Source organism: Martes martes (assembly GCF_963455335.1).
Source record: "Martes martes genome assembly, chromosome: 1".
Taxonomy (NCBI): Eukaryota; Metazoa; Chordata; class Mammalia; order Carnivora; family Mustelidae; genus Martes; species Martes martes.
In genome coordinates this window covers 40,019,794-40,036,628 of record NC_137888.1, presented here as the reverse complement: position 1 = coordinate 40,036,628, position 16,835 = coordinate 40,019,794, and the positions used below count along the sequence as shown (strand labels likewise).

At 35.3% G+C, this 16,835-nt stretch overlaps 1 protein-coding gene across 2 annotated transcripts in view; it reads right to left on the bottom strand.

Moving 5' to 3' along the window:
• Positions 1-2,897: 2,897 nt before the first annotated feature.
• ZNF654 (zinc finger protein 654) overlaps positions 2,898-16,835 on the bottom strand; it is an 84,499-nt gene continuing 70,561 nt past the window's right edge. For both annotated transcript variants that reach the window (XM_080829468.1, XM_080829469.1), the window contains 3 exons: positions 11,661-11,802; positions 5,317-7,663; positions 2,898-4,736 (listed from right to left, as the gene is read on the bottom strand). In XM_080829468.1, coding sequence (XP_080685594.1) covers positions 4,729-4,736; positions 5,317-7,663; positions 11,661-11,802 — 2,497 coding nt within the window. In that variant the 3' untranslated portion in view covers positions 2,898-4,728. The remainder of the gene's footprint in view (positions 4,737-5,316; positions 7,664-11,660; positions 11,803-16,835) is intronic.

Here is a 16,835-nt window from a genome sequence, read left to right as displayed (position 1 = left end):
AGCAGACTCCTCTTTGAGCAGGGAGCCCAAGAACCGGAGGCTCCATCCCAGGACCGTAGGATCATACCCTGAGCCAAAGGCAGACACCTAACTGTGAACCATCCAGGCACCTCCCCCGACCCAAGTTAGCATTTTTAACAAGTTCTTGGGTGATGTTTATTTTGCTGCTCTGGGGACCACACTTTAACAATCACTAATAGAAGAAAATGAAACATCAGCCACCCAAGACTTCATCCTTTGTCTCTGAAATCACTGATCCTTGGGCAAGTCTGACACTCTCTGGATGTATTAGAGCCAGCCACTCATGCTCTGTATTTGCAGGAAAAACTGCATGGCAGAATGAAAACTTCATGGCATTATGGTTTTAGGAGGACACATCTAATTTTTCAATCCTACCTCTCCTGTGTGACTTCGGTCAAGTTACTTGTTTTTGAGCCTTGGTTTCTAAAACACGGTGTTCGTGTCTTTTAACAATTAGAGGTAACATAAATAAATTAGCTAGTATATAGTAACTTAGTAAAACAGGAGACATTTCTTCTCCAGTGTGTAGCACTCATAAATAAGGCATTAAGCTCTCCCACTTTTAGTTTTAATTCCATGTAGTACTGGATTGCTGCTCCATTTGACATCTTCATATATAGCCAAAACTTCTGACCTTTTATTAGTTGATTCTTAAACTGGTATGGAATTTATATTAAGCTCTGAAAAGCAACCTCATTTATCTTGGAAGAATACTTAGTAGTATTCGATTACTTTCCAGAATTCCTCATATCTCAGAAAAGAAAAATGAAAAGTCTAAATTAACTCCAATACCTTTATCTAAATAGCTCAATACATTTAGTAGTCTAAAATCATATGACCAAAAGCACAGACTGAGAATTCCAGATCTCAGCTCTAGAATGCTTCAGTAACTTTTGCAGTGTTTTTCAAAGCATGCCTGCAATATGTGCAAATCACTGGACGTAGCACCATCCTTTCATTTGCATTGCTATCATCCTGTCAAACAGGGTCTCTTTCTACTTAAGCCCTCATTTTTTTCTAGTTTCAAGTTATAGCAAAGGGTGTAGGGGGTTTTCCTTTGTTTCTCAACCAAAAAAATAGAAGCCCTCATGCCCAAGACCTCACTTTTAAGTACAGATTAATTGGTTTACACATTTTCCCACTGAAATGTTTTTAGGAAGTCATTTTCATCAATATTCACTCCTTGTTTCAAAGTACTTCTCTGTTTTGAGTTCCACCAGATGCACTTCATCTCTGATTTACCAACACAGATAAATCTGTCCACCGTCTTTCATTTAGAGAGTTCTGATTATTTATGTACCTATTAAGTTTGCAGAGGGTACCCACAAACGTTAATAACCAGCATTGTCAACTTTTAATTCCTGCATGTGGACATTAGTTAAAATAATGTCTAAAATGTTTTATGTAAGCTTCTAGATGTTTCTATTTTAAAAATGTTTTTGAAAATCATCTGAGTATGGTAATATGAATTGAAATAATTTACTCTTATGAGACATAATAGAAATTTTATCTACTGCATACCTTAAGCCTAATTCCTTTTGAAGCAGTATGCTACATAAAACTGAACACTTCATTACCAACAAGGACAATGTTTTATTGAACAAGTCTATGTACAGTACAAAAAATTTCTTGAAATGAGACGCTATTGTTGTATTATTGCAGTTCAATGGCTCAGTTTTAATTTGTACTCTTATAAAATGCAAAGTAAAATAATTTAATGTTCAACAAGGAAGCACAAATTTCCTTTCTTGCTGAATCTGTAATATCTTTCACATATTAACAATTCCAAAATGCATATGCAGCATTTAGGCATTCTGAAAAGGTGTTTTTACAGTACCAAATAAATTAAAAGATAAACACTATCATCCCTTTTAGGTTTTTTCATCCATACAACAGTTTAAACCAAACATGAAAGGAGTACGGCTGAACCTTCAAGTGTGATTTGAAAAGAATCACAAGTTCAATGTTATAAGTTATCTACTCATTATATAATCGATGGTTTAAAAAAATGAATATGGCTAAAGCCCAAAGTACCAGTGTCCTTGTCCACGGAGATCCCACTTTTCTGTAATATCTGAGCAGCAAAAATTCAGATTTGCTCTTTTGTTGACCTTACTGAAACAGCAGAAAGTTTATAGTTAATGATTTGAAGGAAATTTTTATTAAAAAAAAAAAAGGATTGAAACTTGGTTCCTGTAAGATAAGCATATCCTCAAAAGAGAAGGAATAGAAAGTAAAAGAGAAGAATCTGAGGAATAAGAAAGCTTCCTTTTCTTCTGAATCCCAAATTAGAACTGTTGGAAGTTTATGCACCCCACAAAAGCAAAATGATGTAAGCTTATGCTTTGTAAGACATAAATAATGAAATGTACACATACTTTCAATAGCAATTATTTGAGAAGTATATAAAGAGATTTAGAACATCATGGCCAAATAGATTTTTATAAAACATTCCTTGATTTAATTATGTATAAACCGATTTGATCTAAGTGTTTCAGAAACAGTTTTCCCTTAGCAACACCAAAGTAGAACAAATCCTCAAAGACAAAATTAACAAGTGGAATATGTTTAAAACATCTTGGTATGAACTCCAGAATGAATGAAAATAATTTGCAGCATGGATTTGTCAATAGATACAACTTATAAAAAATAAAAAGTTAAAAAATGTGATAAAATATTAAGTTGTAAATTTTAAACTTCTGGAAAATGTACAGAGATTATATTTAAAAAAAAATTCATTGTCCAAATGAACTAGTTTCCAAACAGACTTTTTATTACATGATGAATTTTATACTGAACTGGAATAGAACTCAAGTATTGTATTTTCAGGATCAGGAAGTACAGAAAGTGTTTTTTTTTTTTTTTCTTTTTTCTTTGAACTGACCCTAAAGGATTAAAAAATCTGATTGAGTTGTGTTTACTTATCTGTTATTTAAATGTAAATTCCACAGCCTAATGTAGGCTACACAAACAGAACAAAAACCTTAATTTGACTGAAATGGACTTGTAACTATCAATTGCATAGTAGTGAATGAATAAATAATAAAATTGGGCTTTTTTTTTTTTTTTGAGATCTTTCATGACCTGGGAATCCCAATTTAATAAAGTCTGGATGCTATGTTGGAAAAAATATCCCCTTCCTTAGTGACTTCATTCAAGAAGCTTAATTTCCAAAAATTTGTAATAGTAGAATCCAGTAAGATTATCTGCTTTGAACAAAAGTGTCTGAGTTGGAAAAACTGGAATATGTGGTTGACCATGGTGCATTAGTAGCTCCATTTTTTAAGAATCTGCCTTTGCATTTTTGTTCATTTTATCCCTGCTATAGATTAACACACTAACAGGTAAAAGAAGGGTCTTTTTAAGCTTCCTCTTCTAGAGAATGTACAAGTGGAACACATCTGAGAGGGTATTTTAAAAAACATTTTGTGTTTTAACAATTCATTGCCTAGTAAGTTAAAATCTTCCTTAGGAAAATTACTGGTCATCAAGGAAAATAAAAGCATCAATATATCTTAACTGTGTTCCTGCTGTGCAAATTTTTGTGTAAATATTTCCTTTTATATATAAAAATTACTATTCAGACCAAATTTATCACTAATAAATAAGAAAGCATGAGTAGTATGGCTTATTTTAGAATTAACTCTAACTGAATAAAACCAATGAATTCTTGACCTGATTTTAGCTGACATTTTTTTTTTTTTACAGCCAGTTATTTTTATAGGACTGTACTTGGATAACTCACATTAATGTCTAAAAGGACCTTACTATGAATCATCAAGCAATGTCCTAACACTACCCTATATACAAATAGAAATATCCCAGTGTGCTTATACCATTATTCACATTGAGTTATTTGCAATTCAGTGTTTTCCTTCAATTAGATAGCCTTTATGGTCTTAGATTCCTCCCATCTCTCCCCAAAGTTACTGATGGTACTTTTTCTATTTAACTGACACTGCTGCCTTTAAAAACAATTCATTGGTATTATAAAAATGGAAAGTGGAAGGTTCTATTAAGAGCTTATTAGCAAAGTGTTGTTTTGTTTGTTTGTTTTTAAATTTTCAATGCTGGCATAACATTCATTGAACTCTGTTCTGTCTGATCAACCAACTTGGAAACAAGTTACAATCTTCTATGGATAGCATGGCGGTAAATCAAGTTTTATTTTCATGTATCAGTTTCTAAATTATAATAAACCAAATAGCAATAGTTCTTTGAACCATGTTTGAAAAGAAGGGAGGACATAATCTGATTATGCATGACAAGAAAACAAATCTCATTTGTAGAATACTTTTAAGTTGTTTATTGTAAACCAACCCCTCCCCACTTCTTTTTTAATAATGGATTAACTTTTCCCTTTCTGTAAGGCCATAGCTGGTATTTCTTTCTGACTAGTTGCCTGAACACGTTTCTCATATAAGTGAAACCGAACATGCTGCACTAATAGTCATCAACTTTTTAAAAAAATGTGGTTTTCTGGATAACTGGTACTTTGGGAGTTTTGTAATAACCCTTTTGGAGTCTAAACCAGCACATCTCCTCTCTGAGTTCATTCTAGAAAATGTGCTTTTGTCTTTATCTTTAGTAATCCAAGACCGCTTGAAAATTAAGGCCATCAGGAAAATAGCAAACTGATGATGCAATTTCTTGCAGTGCTTTTTTCACACTACTGCTTGATCGACAGATCTTTCTGAAACATTTTTATCAGGCACCTGTAAAACAGAACATGTCTGTTAATTCAAATTTTATAGTTCAACTGGAATTCTAAGTCAGATTTCTCTTTATGCTCTTACTCATTCAAAAAAATACTGATATTAGTAGAAAGGCAAGATCTTATTTTGCTCAGTTTTGTCTTTCAATTATTTTCTGGTTCTTTTTCACTTCTGTTTCTGTAAAGCAGCTCAACTTCACTTGGTTTATATTCTGGCATGCAAATGAAAAGATGTCCATCACAATTACTCTGTTTCTAAAACTTTTATCACATGAAACCAGGAATGAAAAAATGCCTTAGACACAGTGAATGAGTATAACCAAAAAGTATGAAAAACTGTGTCCAAGTTCTGACTCCACAAGTTCATAGACTATACCTATGCAAATTACTTAACTTGTGAAACGTCAGTTGCTTGGTCTATAAAACAGGAACATCACCTAACAGTGTCTGTTTGAATTAAAAAATGTATGGGGTGGTGCTTTATCATCTGTGCAATACAAATGTTAACTTCTTAACCTCATAAAGATCTATGGCATTTTCTATTTCTACAGATAGACCTATTGAGAAGATAGAAGACTTACTTTCATCATCTGAATCAAATCCAAAGAGTGTCTGACATTTCTTTTGTGCAAGGTGAGCCTCAAGTGCTTCTGCATTACAGTAGGTGGTCAGGCATTTGCCACATCTTAATCTTTTCATGGATTTTTTACAAACATTATCTTGATCAGAACAGGCATCTACTCTATCAGTCAGAAATTTTCTGCGTTTTGGCATACTAAGGTACCGTTCATCAAGGTAACTGGGAGGCAGTGGTCTGACATACGGCTTTGTTAAAATTAAGCCATATGAAGTATGTTCACTCGTCAGATTTGGTTTGGAAGGTGCCTGAGATACTGGCGGGGTATTATGTTCTTGTGGTACAACACTGGGTAAAATGGAACCGTTTTCTGTCCTGATTCTATTTGTATCCATTTTCAAAGCAGGATCTGACGAAACTAAAGGTGTCTGCTCTATTCCACTGTGTCCATTGACTAAATCACTAATACTACAATTATTTTCAGAATTTGGCTCTCTGTCAGGCATCTTTTGGTCTGTCAAGCTTATATCAGAAACAGTGTCATCAGAATGTTCATTTCCATTCTGAACTAAACCATCTGTTTTCTTTTCCATACTTTCTGTACATGTCTTTGGTTCTGTGGAATCTTTCCTTGATTTGCTAGTAGAAACTGGCAGACTAATAGTTTGTTTCTCATTACTAGATGAGTCTTTTTCCTGATGATTAGGATTTGAGTCTGTAAGAACATCCCAAAGAATTGTTTCACTTGGTTGTGCAGATGATTCTGGTGTTTTACTTAAATAGTGCTGAGCCTCATGTTCATATAGGAGAGGAAGATCTTCAAAAAGCTCATGGCATTCTGGAAAACTACACTGAGCTTGAAATATCCTGTGACTTTTTGTGTGCTGAGCAAGCTGGACTGGCAACTTAAACGACTCATTGCAATTAAAATGCAAACAAAAGTACACATTTGGATAGCTGTGTCGATTAAGGTGATCGATAAAATGTTGAGAATCTTCAAATTGCCTCTGACAGAATTTGCATTTCCCTTTGCTCCACTTCATTACTGTTTGCCGCACATTTAAATCCGTTGGATGTACAGTCCTTGCATGTTTATTTAGAAAGCCAATTCTTTTAAATATCCTGACACAACCAAGAGCAGGGCACTTAAAGTTTCCTTCTTGATCTGTAGCATATATGTCTTTTGGATGGCACACAGTTCCATTGATTTTATGGAGTACTGAAGTTTCTTGATTCAGGTCATAATCGTCATCTTCGTAATCACCTTCTTCATCCTCTTCCTCCTCATAGTCATCCTCACATACAGGCAAAGGCTCTGAGACGTTTTTTAAAGAAGTCTCAGGACTTCCATTCTCAATCATGTTTTCAATAACCTCTTCCGAGACACTTACGGGAATTTCAATGAACTCAGCCACATGTGCAGGAATGACTTCTTTGTTTCCATCACTGGAAGCAGTAATTGTCTCTATTTCCAAATCTTTACTACCAGAATTCCTATTTTCAAATGAAATGAAAGTATCTGAACAATTTACTTCTTCCAAAGCAGGGATTTCCTGATCCTCTTGTTGAGCTGCAGCAATTTGCTGTCTTTGTATTTTCTTAACATGATTCTTTAAATGCTTCTGCATAAGTCCTCTGTTTCTAAATTTCCTACCACATATTACACATGAAAAACTGCCCTTTTTCTGATGAGCCTGGGCATGTCTTACAATGTGACCACCTAGAAATTCTTTGTTACATAACATACACCGATGCCTTGGGACATTGTGATCTACTTTGGAAACATTAAGAGCCATAAGATTTTTCTTTGTATTAATGTGACCCTTAGGTTGCACTCTAGGTATATCATCAGGATCAAGCTCTCCAGTGCTCTGGTCTGTAAGAAAGTCCAGCCCTTCATCTAAACCTTGCTGTTCCACTGCCTTCTTTAGATTACCTATAGAGTTTTCCAGTGTACTTTCATTTAGAAATCTAACTGCTGATTTATCACTCAATAATGCTACACAGTTTTTCTTAATCATTACGAAGTTCCAGAATTCGGGATCAAAAAACAATCCCTTTTTCAAAATTGGAAGCAATTCAAAACGAACACGATTTTGAACACTACTTGTGCCTTCATTATATTCCTCATCTGGACGTTTGTAAAGCTCTTCAACAGTATGATAAGCTTCCAAGGAGCGCTCAAGAAAAAATATTGAGAGTGCACAAATCCTGAGGATCTCCAAATCATTTGGCAAAAAATGTGCAATTGTTTTATAAATTAAACATTTAGTTTTGGGATCATCATGAAGATCTAGTTGTAGAGCACAACCACATATTTCCACACAGATCTGTAGGCCGTCTTCTTCAACCTAGAAAAGGAAAAATATTACTAAGTACCTTTGTTAAAAAAAAAAAAAAACTATTATACTTTTTATCCTTTTAAAATACAACTCTCTGGGACGTCTGGGTGGCTCAGTCGGTTAAGTGTCTGCCTTCAGCTCAGGTTACATTTTGAGGATCCTGGGAAGAGTCCCACAGTGGGCTCCTTGCTCAGCAAGGAGTAGCCTGCTTCTCCCTCTGCCAGGAGCACCCCCTGCTTGTGCTCTCTCTCTGACAAATAAATACATAAAATCTTTTAAAAAAATAAAATAAAATACAACTCTGAAATGAAAGCTGAATAAACACTGTATTACAAATGTGCAATTTTTAATATTTAAGTAAATCTTTTTTTTTTTAACTTGAGAATAATCTGGAAGACAGCATTTTAGCTTCCAATTTATTTAATTTTCCAATTTGACAATTCTTACTAACCATAATACAAAATGCCTCATAATAGATCCAGCCCCATTTATTTTAGGTACCCATTTCATATTTTTTTTTTTTTTTAAAGATTTTATTTATTTATTTGTCAGAGAGAGAGAGAGAGCGCGAGCGAGCGAGCGAGCACAGGCAGACAGAGTGGCAGAGGGAGAAGCAGGCTCCCTGCGGAGCAAGGAGCCCGATGTGGGACTCGATCCCAGGACGCTGGGATCATGACCTGAGCCGAAGGCAGCTGCTTAACCAACTGAGCCACCCAGGCGTCCCCCCATTTCATATTTTGAGGCAGAAGGCTGAATTAAATGTATTTAAAACATTTATCAATTTTAACATTTGTCAATGTTAAAAAGAACTATATTTTTTAAATAATTGCTTACAGAAACTTGTAAGTCTGCATTAAAAATATTACTTATTAAATAATATTATTTATCCACATAAGAGGAAAAGTGTGGCCCACATGAACAGGGCAATTACAATCTTTAAAAATCTAATAAAAATCAGAATAATGAACCTACTTGAAAATTATCTGAAAATTATTCAAGCTTTGAAACTTGTACTGATGACTCAAAGATAACTACACTTGAATTTATTGCCAACTCAAATGATAAATAGATTTGGAATGACATAAATACTTCTGTGAATAGAAAAAGACAATAATAGTATGATTTTAAAAGTGTGTGTGTGGGCGCGCCTGGGTGGCTCAGTGGGTTAAAGCCTCTGCCTTCGACTCGGGCCATGATCCCAGAGTTCTGGGATCGAGCCCCACATCGGGCTCTCTGCTCAGCAGGGAGCCTGCTTCCTCCTCTTTCTCTCTCTCTGCCTGCCTCTCTGCCTACTTGTGATCTGTATCTGCCAAATAAATAAATAAAATCTTTAAAAAAATAAAATAAAATAAAAAATTAAAGTGTGTGTGTGAACTGCCTGCATCTGGTATAATATTGATGACAGGGAGGAACACTACCCTGCCACCAGCCTCATGTCTTCATCGTCCCTTACATGCTGTCTAACCCTACTTAATTACTTCAGTTCTATAAGCAGACCGTAATTTTGCACATCATAATCCCACTTTATCTAGCTAGTGAATTCCTATTTATTTCCTGTTCATTCTTTGAGAATCAGTTTTACTCTGAAAGTTTTTCTCCCCATTCATTCTGGCCCCCCAGAAATAAACATACCCTATTCTTTCCACTAAGAATAGTTTATACTTATTTATAAAAAGCACATACATAATTGTTTTGTAACTGTGTATACCCCTACCCCCTGACTTTGAATTCTTAAACCACAGGGATAGTATCTCGTTTTTTTTATATATTCTCCTATCATTAGCATAGAAGCTGGCTTATAGTGACCTCTGAATAAATGTTTGCAAATGTAAATGGGATCAGATCTGTTATACTGACTTTGGCTTCCTCCTATAAATCCATCATTTCACCTTGGAATCCTTTTCTGTATTCAGATTTCTTATTTCTGATTATCTGTTACAATTAGATATTTCCATCTAGATTTTCCAGATATAGGGAATTCTGGTCTGCTTCAAAACAAAATTCCTTCTCTTCTAAGTTCTATCTATATCCTCTGTCTTAACTCATGAATTATCATGTACCCAGTTGCCCAAGTCTAAAATTTTAAGATCACAAACGACAACACACTATTTCCTTACCTGAAATCCTTCAACAATTCCAGTATATTTATAGAGTTAAGTTCTGATTTTCAGTGCAGCATGCAAGCCTCTTAAGGATTTCTACCAACCACTCGCCACTGCGCAACTTCCTCCAGTCTGAGTAGACTCATCTCCCACACACCTCCCCATATTAATGCCAATGGAGAGTTGTGAGAAAAACAAGTAATACAAAGAGGCAAAATGTTCCGTAAACTACAAAAGCCTCTACATGTTAGTATTACCCTTCTCTATCATTCAAAACCCAGCTTAAAGCATCTTCCTCTGTGAAGCCTTTTCAGATATGCCATCTGTAATGTCTCATTCTTCTGAACTCACACATCATTGTTTGTGCCTCTTTTCACAGTACTGGAGCACATGAATGATTTATTCCATGAGTAGAGATGTTTTTAGTATAGTTAAGCACCTTTTCAATATTTATTTCATCTTTGAATTTTTCTTCTTATATTCTCAGGTTGACTAGACATGAAAATAAGAAAGCTTTATGGTAACTATGAATTTCACCTATATTGTAAACTTTTTATAACAAGAATCTTTCAACTTGTGGTGCAAATCAGAATCCTATGTAAAAATTACATATGATACTTTTTTTTTTTAAGTTTTACAGGTGATTCTGATGCACTTCAGATGTTGAAAAGGAATCTATAGCATACTTTATTTTTCCCCTTTTTGAGGGGGGTAGAGGTTAACTTCGACAATGCATTTGAATGACATTCTACTATTCAATAATGAAGCTATGAATCCAGTTAATAAATAGGAAATGTATAAAACTTTGAATACGGGGCGCCTGGGTGGCTCAGTGGGTTAAAGCCTCTGCCTTCAGCTCAGGTCATGATCCCAGGGTCTTGAGATCAAGCCCCGCATCAGGCTCTCTGCTCAGCAGGGAGCTTGCTTCCTCCTCTCTCTCTGCCTGCCTCTCTGCCTACTTGTGATCTCTCTGTCAAATAAATAAAAAAACAAAATCTTTAAAAAAAAAAAAACAACTTTGAATACAATGCTGCTGACTTTGTATCAGAGGGATGTAATCACTACATGGTCATACACCTAATGAGTGACATGATAATGTGATAAATGCATAAATAGATAAAAAAAATTTAAAATATATTATTTAATGGATGCCTCTTATATATTTAAAAGTAACCCACATAGAGATTCAGCTAAATGGAGCTACCTAAAGTGTAGGGTAGCTTTATCTTTCTTATCTTTGTATTCAAAGTTCTGTTAATATTTGAGGGGAAAAAGTTAAAAGATCTGCAGGATCCCATTTCATGTTTATGTAAGAGTCTTATGTACAACTGTACCCACTTTTAAGTGAACCATGAAGAACTTACTTCAGAACTATTTTTAAAAACAGGTAATGGATTTCACTATTACTTTAAACAAATACTCTAAAAATGTGTCAGGTTTCAGAAATACCTCAAAATTCACTGTTCGTTTTTATCTGAACACCAGACTTAAAACTATGAACTATATTTTTCTGTGAAAGTGAGCAGGTATTACCTATGGTTATACAAAATTCATTTGCAAATAAGAGTCTGCAAACAGGACTTAGGATAGTTTTAAAAGTGATAAACTTATTTAAGAAAAGAGGTAACAGCTTCTTATGGAAGCAGCTGTTCCCATATTAAATTTTAAGTAACACCAAACTGGCAGTTTTTCTGTCTTTTTTTTTTCAGTTATTTTCACTTATGTATACCCTTAGTACTATGTTGGAAGTTTGAGGTTGGGGGAAGGGAAAGATGTAATACATGGAGAATGTGGCCTTAAAATCCTCCTTCCCTTCAAATAAATTTTATCATAAAAGATTCAAGTTTTGGTGAACCGTCATTTAAAATTCATTTAAAATCAAGGGATAAATATATCCTATTTACCTCATCTTTAATGATTTTCATGAAAGGAAATATGACTCTCACATTAGTTGCTGTTCTTAAAAGCTGGTAGCATTGATCTACAAAAACTTGCTTTGAAGGATTAGACTTAAGCTGAAGTTTACTCCATATGAAAATCAACTCCCTGTAAATAAGAAAAAAAAGAGAAATATCAAAAACACAGTTTATTCAAATACAGATATTAGCTATCTTTTGCTAGTTCTATTAAGTACCCTGGCTGGAGTGTATACAAAGTGGGTGTAAATGGATATTATGTTAATCTCCAAGCTACTTCTGCTGCCTGGGTGGGACTAGTAGAAGCTGGGAAGAAAAAAGAGAGATCAGAAACTGTAACACAGTGGTAAGGAATGAATCCTCATCATATGCTGACAAACCTGCACCTCTAGAACATGATAAATTCTAATCCCTGTGTACCAATATTAATGGTACTACTTTAAAAAAATAAACTTTGGTCTTTAATACTTACTTGTAAATTTAGAGATCAATTTTATACACTTCCTGCAAAGAAATGTTCATTATTTTTCATTTTCAATCTATGAAGATACCCAAAGTACTATAGGTCAAATTGTAAGATATTATAGTTTGGACTCTGAAATTTTATGTTTAAAGTATTTCACAGGTAGATTCTTTTCTAAAATATGGCCACTATTATATAGACAAGGCAGGAGTTTGGGACAGAGGAATTCACAAGATATAACTGATATATTTAGAAATCATATGCTAGTAAATTATAACTCTTTAAAATGTTATCAAGTGACATAAAGCATCATAATCTAAAAAGTATTAAAATAACTGATGAAATTTTTTTAAGTGATTTACTGAGTAGTGTACTTTGAGCCCAACACATATAGCTATTAAGTCTAAGGACAGCCTGCCTACTATCATAAAGGTGCACATTGTCTACTTAGACAATACAGAAAAACACAAAAGAGAAAATGATAGCAAGCAACGTAGAAGACAAAACCAAAATTCTACTTCCATTTCCTTCTGGCTATGTGGGTGTTCTTGAGTTTCAGTCCACAACCCCACTTTTTTTGCCTACATAAAATCTCACCAGTTTTCACACCTTGCTCTCAAATGTCTAGCTCTGGCTTCTTTCCCAATTTACATGCCTGGGTATTTCAATTTAAATTGCTGTGTATCACCAGAATCCACTAGGAACAAATAATACTCCCGCAAAACAGATTATCTTTTCCTAGGTCAGTCAATGACACTGAATGTTACTTAAACCTGTTTGGTTCTAATCTATTTATTTCCCACAGCCTATGTATTTCAATTATATTTTTGCCCACAACCATACCATGCTTTCTCAGTGCTACTACCTTAGCTCCTCTAATCTTACATATGGACTTCTGCAGGGGTTGCTAAACGGACTTTCAAATGCTTTCATTCAGTGTATTCCATATGTCATGTACTATTAACAGCAACAAAAACATAGGTTTTGGGGTCAGAAGGATAGGATTTTAATCCTTTGCACTCTTTGAGGTTAATTAGTTAATGTGCTCTGTTTATTCTCATTTTGTTTATGATAATTTACTGTACTTGGAAGTACCTCATTTCTAAGATGAGCTTATCTTTCAAAGTCCTGATCACGTAACTTCTTCATGAATGCCTTCATGAATACCCCAAACTGAAGTGGTAACTACTTCAGAACAGATCTTATCTCTCTTGTTGATTTCATACCTTTCTTATAGTTCCTCATTGCTATTTTGTAGGTCCTATTCCCCCAACTATTACTACATTGTAAACCTCAGTAACACATTATATAGGGGAAGTAGTGGCAAGAACATAAGACTGGGAATAAAAGAGTTCTTAAGAGGACATTATATATTAACCAGTGTGATACTACCCAATTCACAGTGAGTCACCTTTCTCTGGAAGTAGTACTACTAAACAAGGTTGAAATTCTAGTAGCCATGTTTCCTATATGAACCTCCTCACCATCCTTAAGATACTAAGTCAGGGGTAGGAAACTGACCCCAGTTAGGCCAGAGTCCCTGGAATGTTCTCAACTCTAAACTATGAAGCCTGGAGACTGTTGACATTCCTTCTGATCTGCAACAGAAGAGAAGTCCGTCGCAGAGAAGAAAAATCAGTGTCCCTGGTAGCAGTTGTATTTGGGGACTTACTATATCCCTGCCCCCCCTTTTTTGGTCATACCCCAGTATTTTTTCCATGCACTATACCTTTTCCCTAAACTAATTAGACATAGGATGCTCACACCTGCAAACTGACTAGTATATATCCCAACTCCATTTTGTTACTACCTATGTGGCTTTTATCTCTTTTATCCACAGTTTTCTTATACATAAAAGGAATTGAGAGAGGTAAGTGAAAACACCTAGATAAAATGTCTAAATGTCTAGTATATATGTTTAATGTTTAATAAATCACTAATTTCTTATATTTTTTCCTTATTTTTATATTCTTAGTAGTACCAGGCTGTGAGATTTATGCAATAAATGTTTGGTAGTTAAGAAACTCGTTAAAAAAAATGTATTCCTAAATGCTAAGAGCATTTAGAGGGAGTCTCTTAAGGAACTATATTAAGGGAAATTGTAGACATAGAATGAGATGATGGTGGACACTCTAAATAAGGGGTATTTTATGAGCAAAGGGAAGAGGTAGAAGGCAAGCACATTAACTGTTTAAGAAGACATGCCAGGGGCGCCTGGGTGGCTCAGTGGGTTAAGCCTCTATCTTCGGCTCAGGTCATGATCTCGGGGTCCTGGTATTGAGCCCTGCATTGGGCTCTCTGCTCAGCAGGGAGCCTGCTTCCCCCACCCCTCTGCCTGCCTCTCTGCCTACTTGTGATCTCTTTCTATAAAATAAATAAAATCTTTAAAAAAAAAAAAAGAAAAGAAAAGAAATGCCATTATCTCTGCAACAGATTTAAAGAGAAAAAATTAAAAACGATAGTTGGAAGTTATGGGAGAGTATTCCATTGCATTCAATTTTATACAGATGGATATATAACATATTAGAAATGTATGTATTTACTCTCCAACTTGCTCCAAAAAATAAGTTGGAGACTCCTAATAGACATCTTTAGGATACAGTATTATTATTAGTTTTCTTTTTTGAAGAGGGAGATGTTATTTCCCTTTGTTTCTGTTAATTCAGATGAAACTTGGTGAATAAAATGTAATCTCAAGATCCTAGTAAATTTACCAGGAAAGGGCTACCAATACGGATTTTAGCTTTCTAGCAAGCAAAGCAGGTATCTCAGGATATGGTTATGAAGCTCCATTTTGACTGAATTTACAAAGGGTTCTCAGGTTTTACTTATACAGTGGATTCTGAAGGAAAATAAACATCCCGAAAACCAGTGATAGTCTTCTTTGCTTATGAGCAAACACTGTTTATGAAGCTTACATTGTCTTTTCAAACAGAGGGTCCTTTAGAAAACTCAGCACCTATATAGTGTACAAACACATTTCCCAGGTAGCTAACTACTAATAAAATCATCGACAAGTTGCAGAGAATGCAGGGTATAACAGGATCTCCAGTCACTCTTAAAACATAGATGCTTTTATATATATATCTGATCTGTGTGTAGTAAGTAGTATTTAATAGAAGAGGCTGTGAGTCAGGCTGCCTGGGTATGAATCCTGGCTTCATTATTTACTAGTTGCATGGCTTGGACATAATAGTATCTACTCCATAAGATTACTGGAATAAAGAAGGAATGCATATACAAAGTATAGACCATAAAAAGCACTCAGTACATACGAGTAGCTGCTGTTATTATTACTAGTAGTTGTTGTCAGCAGTGGTGAGAGAAATGGGGTTGGTAACTGGCTCCACTGGCTTCATATAGAGGAAAACTGAGCTGTGGATCAGGTTCTGTCCACAGAGAGGGGAGATGAGGTTAAGCTGGTTTGTAGGGAAGGCCAAAATGAAATAGACCACACAGACCGTATAGGCTGGAAAGACTCCTGCTCTTCAATTACGGTAAGAAATCAATTTTTAGAAGCATCAAAAAAGGACCCTAGCAACTCAGAAATATAGAGGAGAGGTAGAAGAAATAAGATAGCTGGGAATCAGACCTCTGCCTACTCAGAAGGAAGGATAAAGGAACAGTTAGGCAGCTGGGAGTTGCATACCCAGCTTCTATTCTTAAAGGGTGCCAGTGGCAGGAAAGATAGGCACTCTTCTGTTTTTACAGAGTAAAATAGTTAGCCAAGAGAAGAAAACAGAATATCTTCTTGGTCTTTCTGTTTGTTTTATATACTTGAGATTCCAATTTACTTATGAGTTTTTTAAAATGAAAAGGCTTAAGATATCCCATTTAAATAGCTTAATATAGCCAGAGTCAGAACATTCCTTTCCTCCTTTCCCCATAGGAAAAGATCTACTATAATAGTCATGACTATATTCTGTTTCTAACTACATGTCAGAAATAATAATACTTCAGGGGCGCCTGGGTGGCTCAACTGATTAAGTGCCCTGACTCTTGATTTTGGCCCAGGTTATGATCTCAGGGTTGTGAGATTGAACCATGGGATGGTGTGGAGCCTGCTTGAGATTCTCTCTCCCCCTCTCCCCTTGCTATCTCCCCCTCTCTAATAGATAGGAAAGAAGGAAGGAAGGAAGGAAGGAAAGGAAAGGAAGAGTAAGACTTTAAAAACTATTTCAAATTATATGTCCTACCACTGTCTCCTGATCCCCTCTATTTGGATTTCTACTTTATATGGTAAACTTTTGAATACTAATTTGCATAATCAATTAAAAATATACTCCCCTAAAAGATAAGCCCACTAGTTTCCAGACCCCGTATTTCTGAGTCTGAAGATTTTAATCTATAAAGAATATTAAATGAGTTTATCATTTAAATCCATCTTCAAGCTACTGTTTTAAATATTTTAGAATGTAGGTCCAAGATGGCGACATAGGGAGGCCCTGAACTCAGCTTCTCCAGGGACACACCAAATCTATACCCACTTACAGAGCAATTCCTCCTGAAGAACTGAGGAGTGATTGGACAACTTCTGCACAACAAAAGATAAGGAGACCACACAAAGAATAGCAAGAAAAATAGAGACATTTAACAAAGGGAACTACCACTCCCAACACTATGCACTGCAGTGGGGAGTAGTACTGAGGGTCTGTGAACAGATTCATTTGCGTGCACACACACACACACAGAGCTGCAGT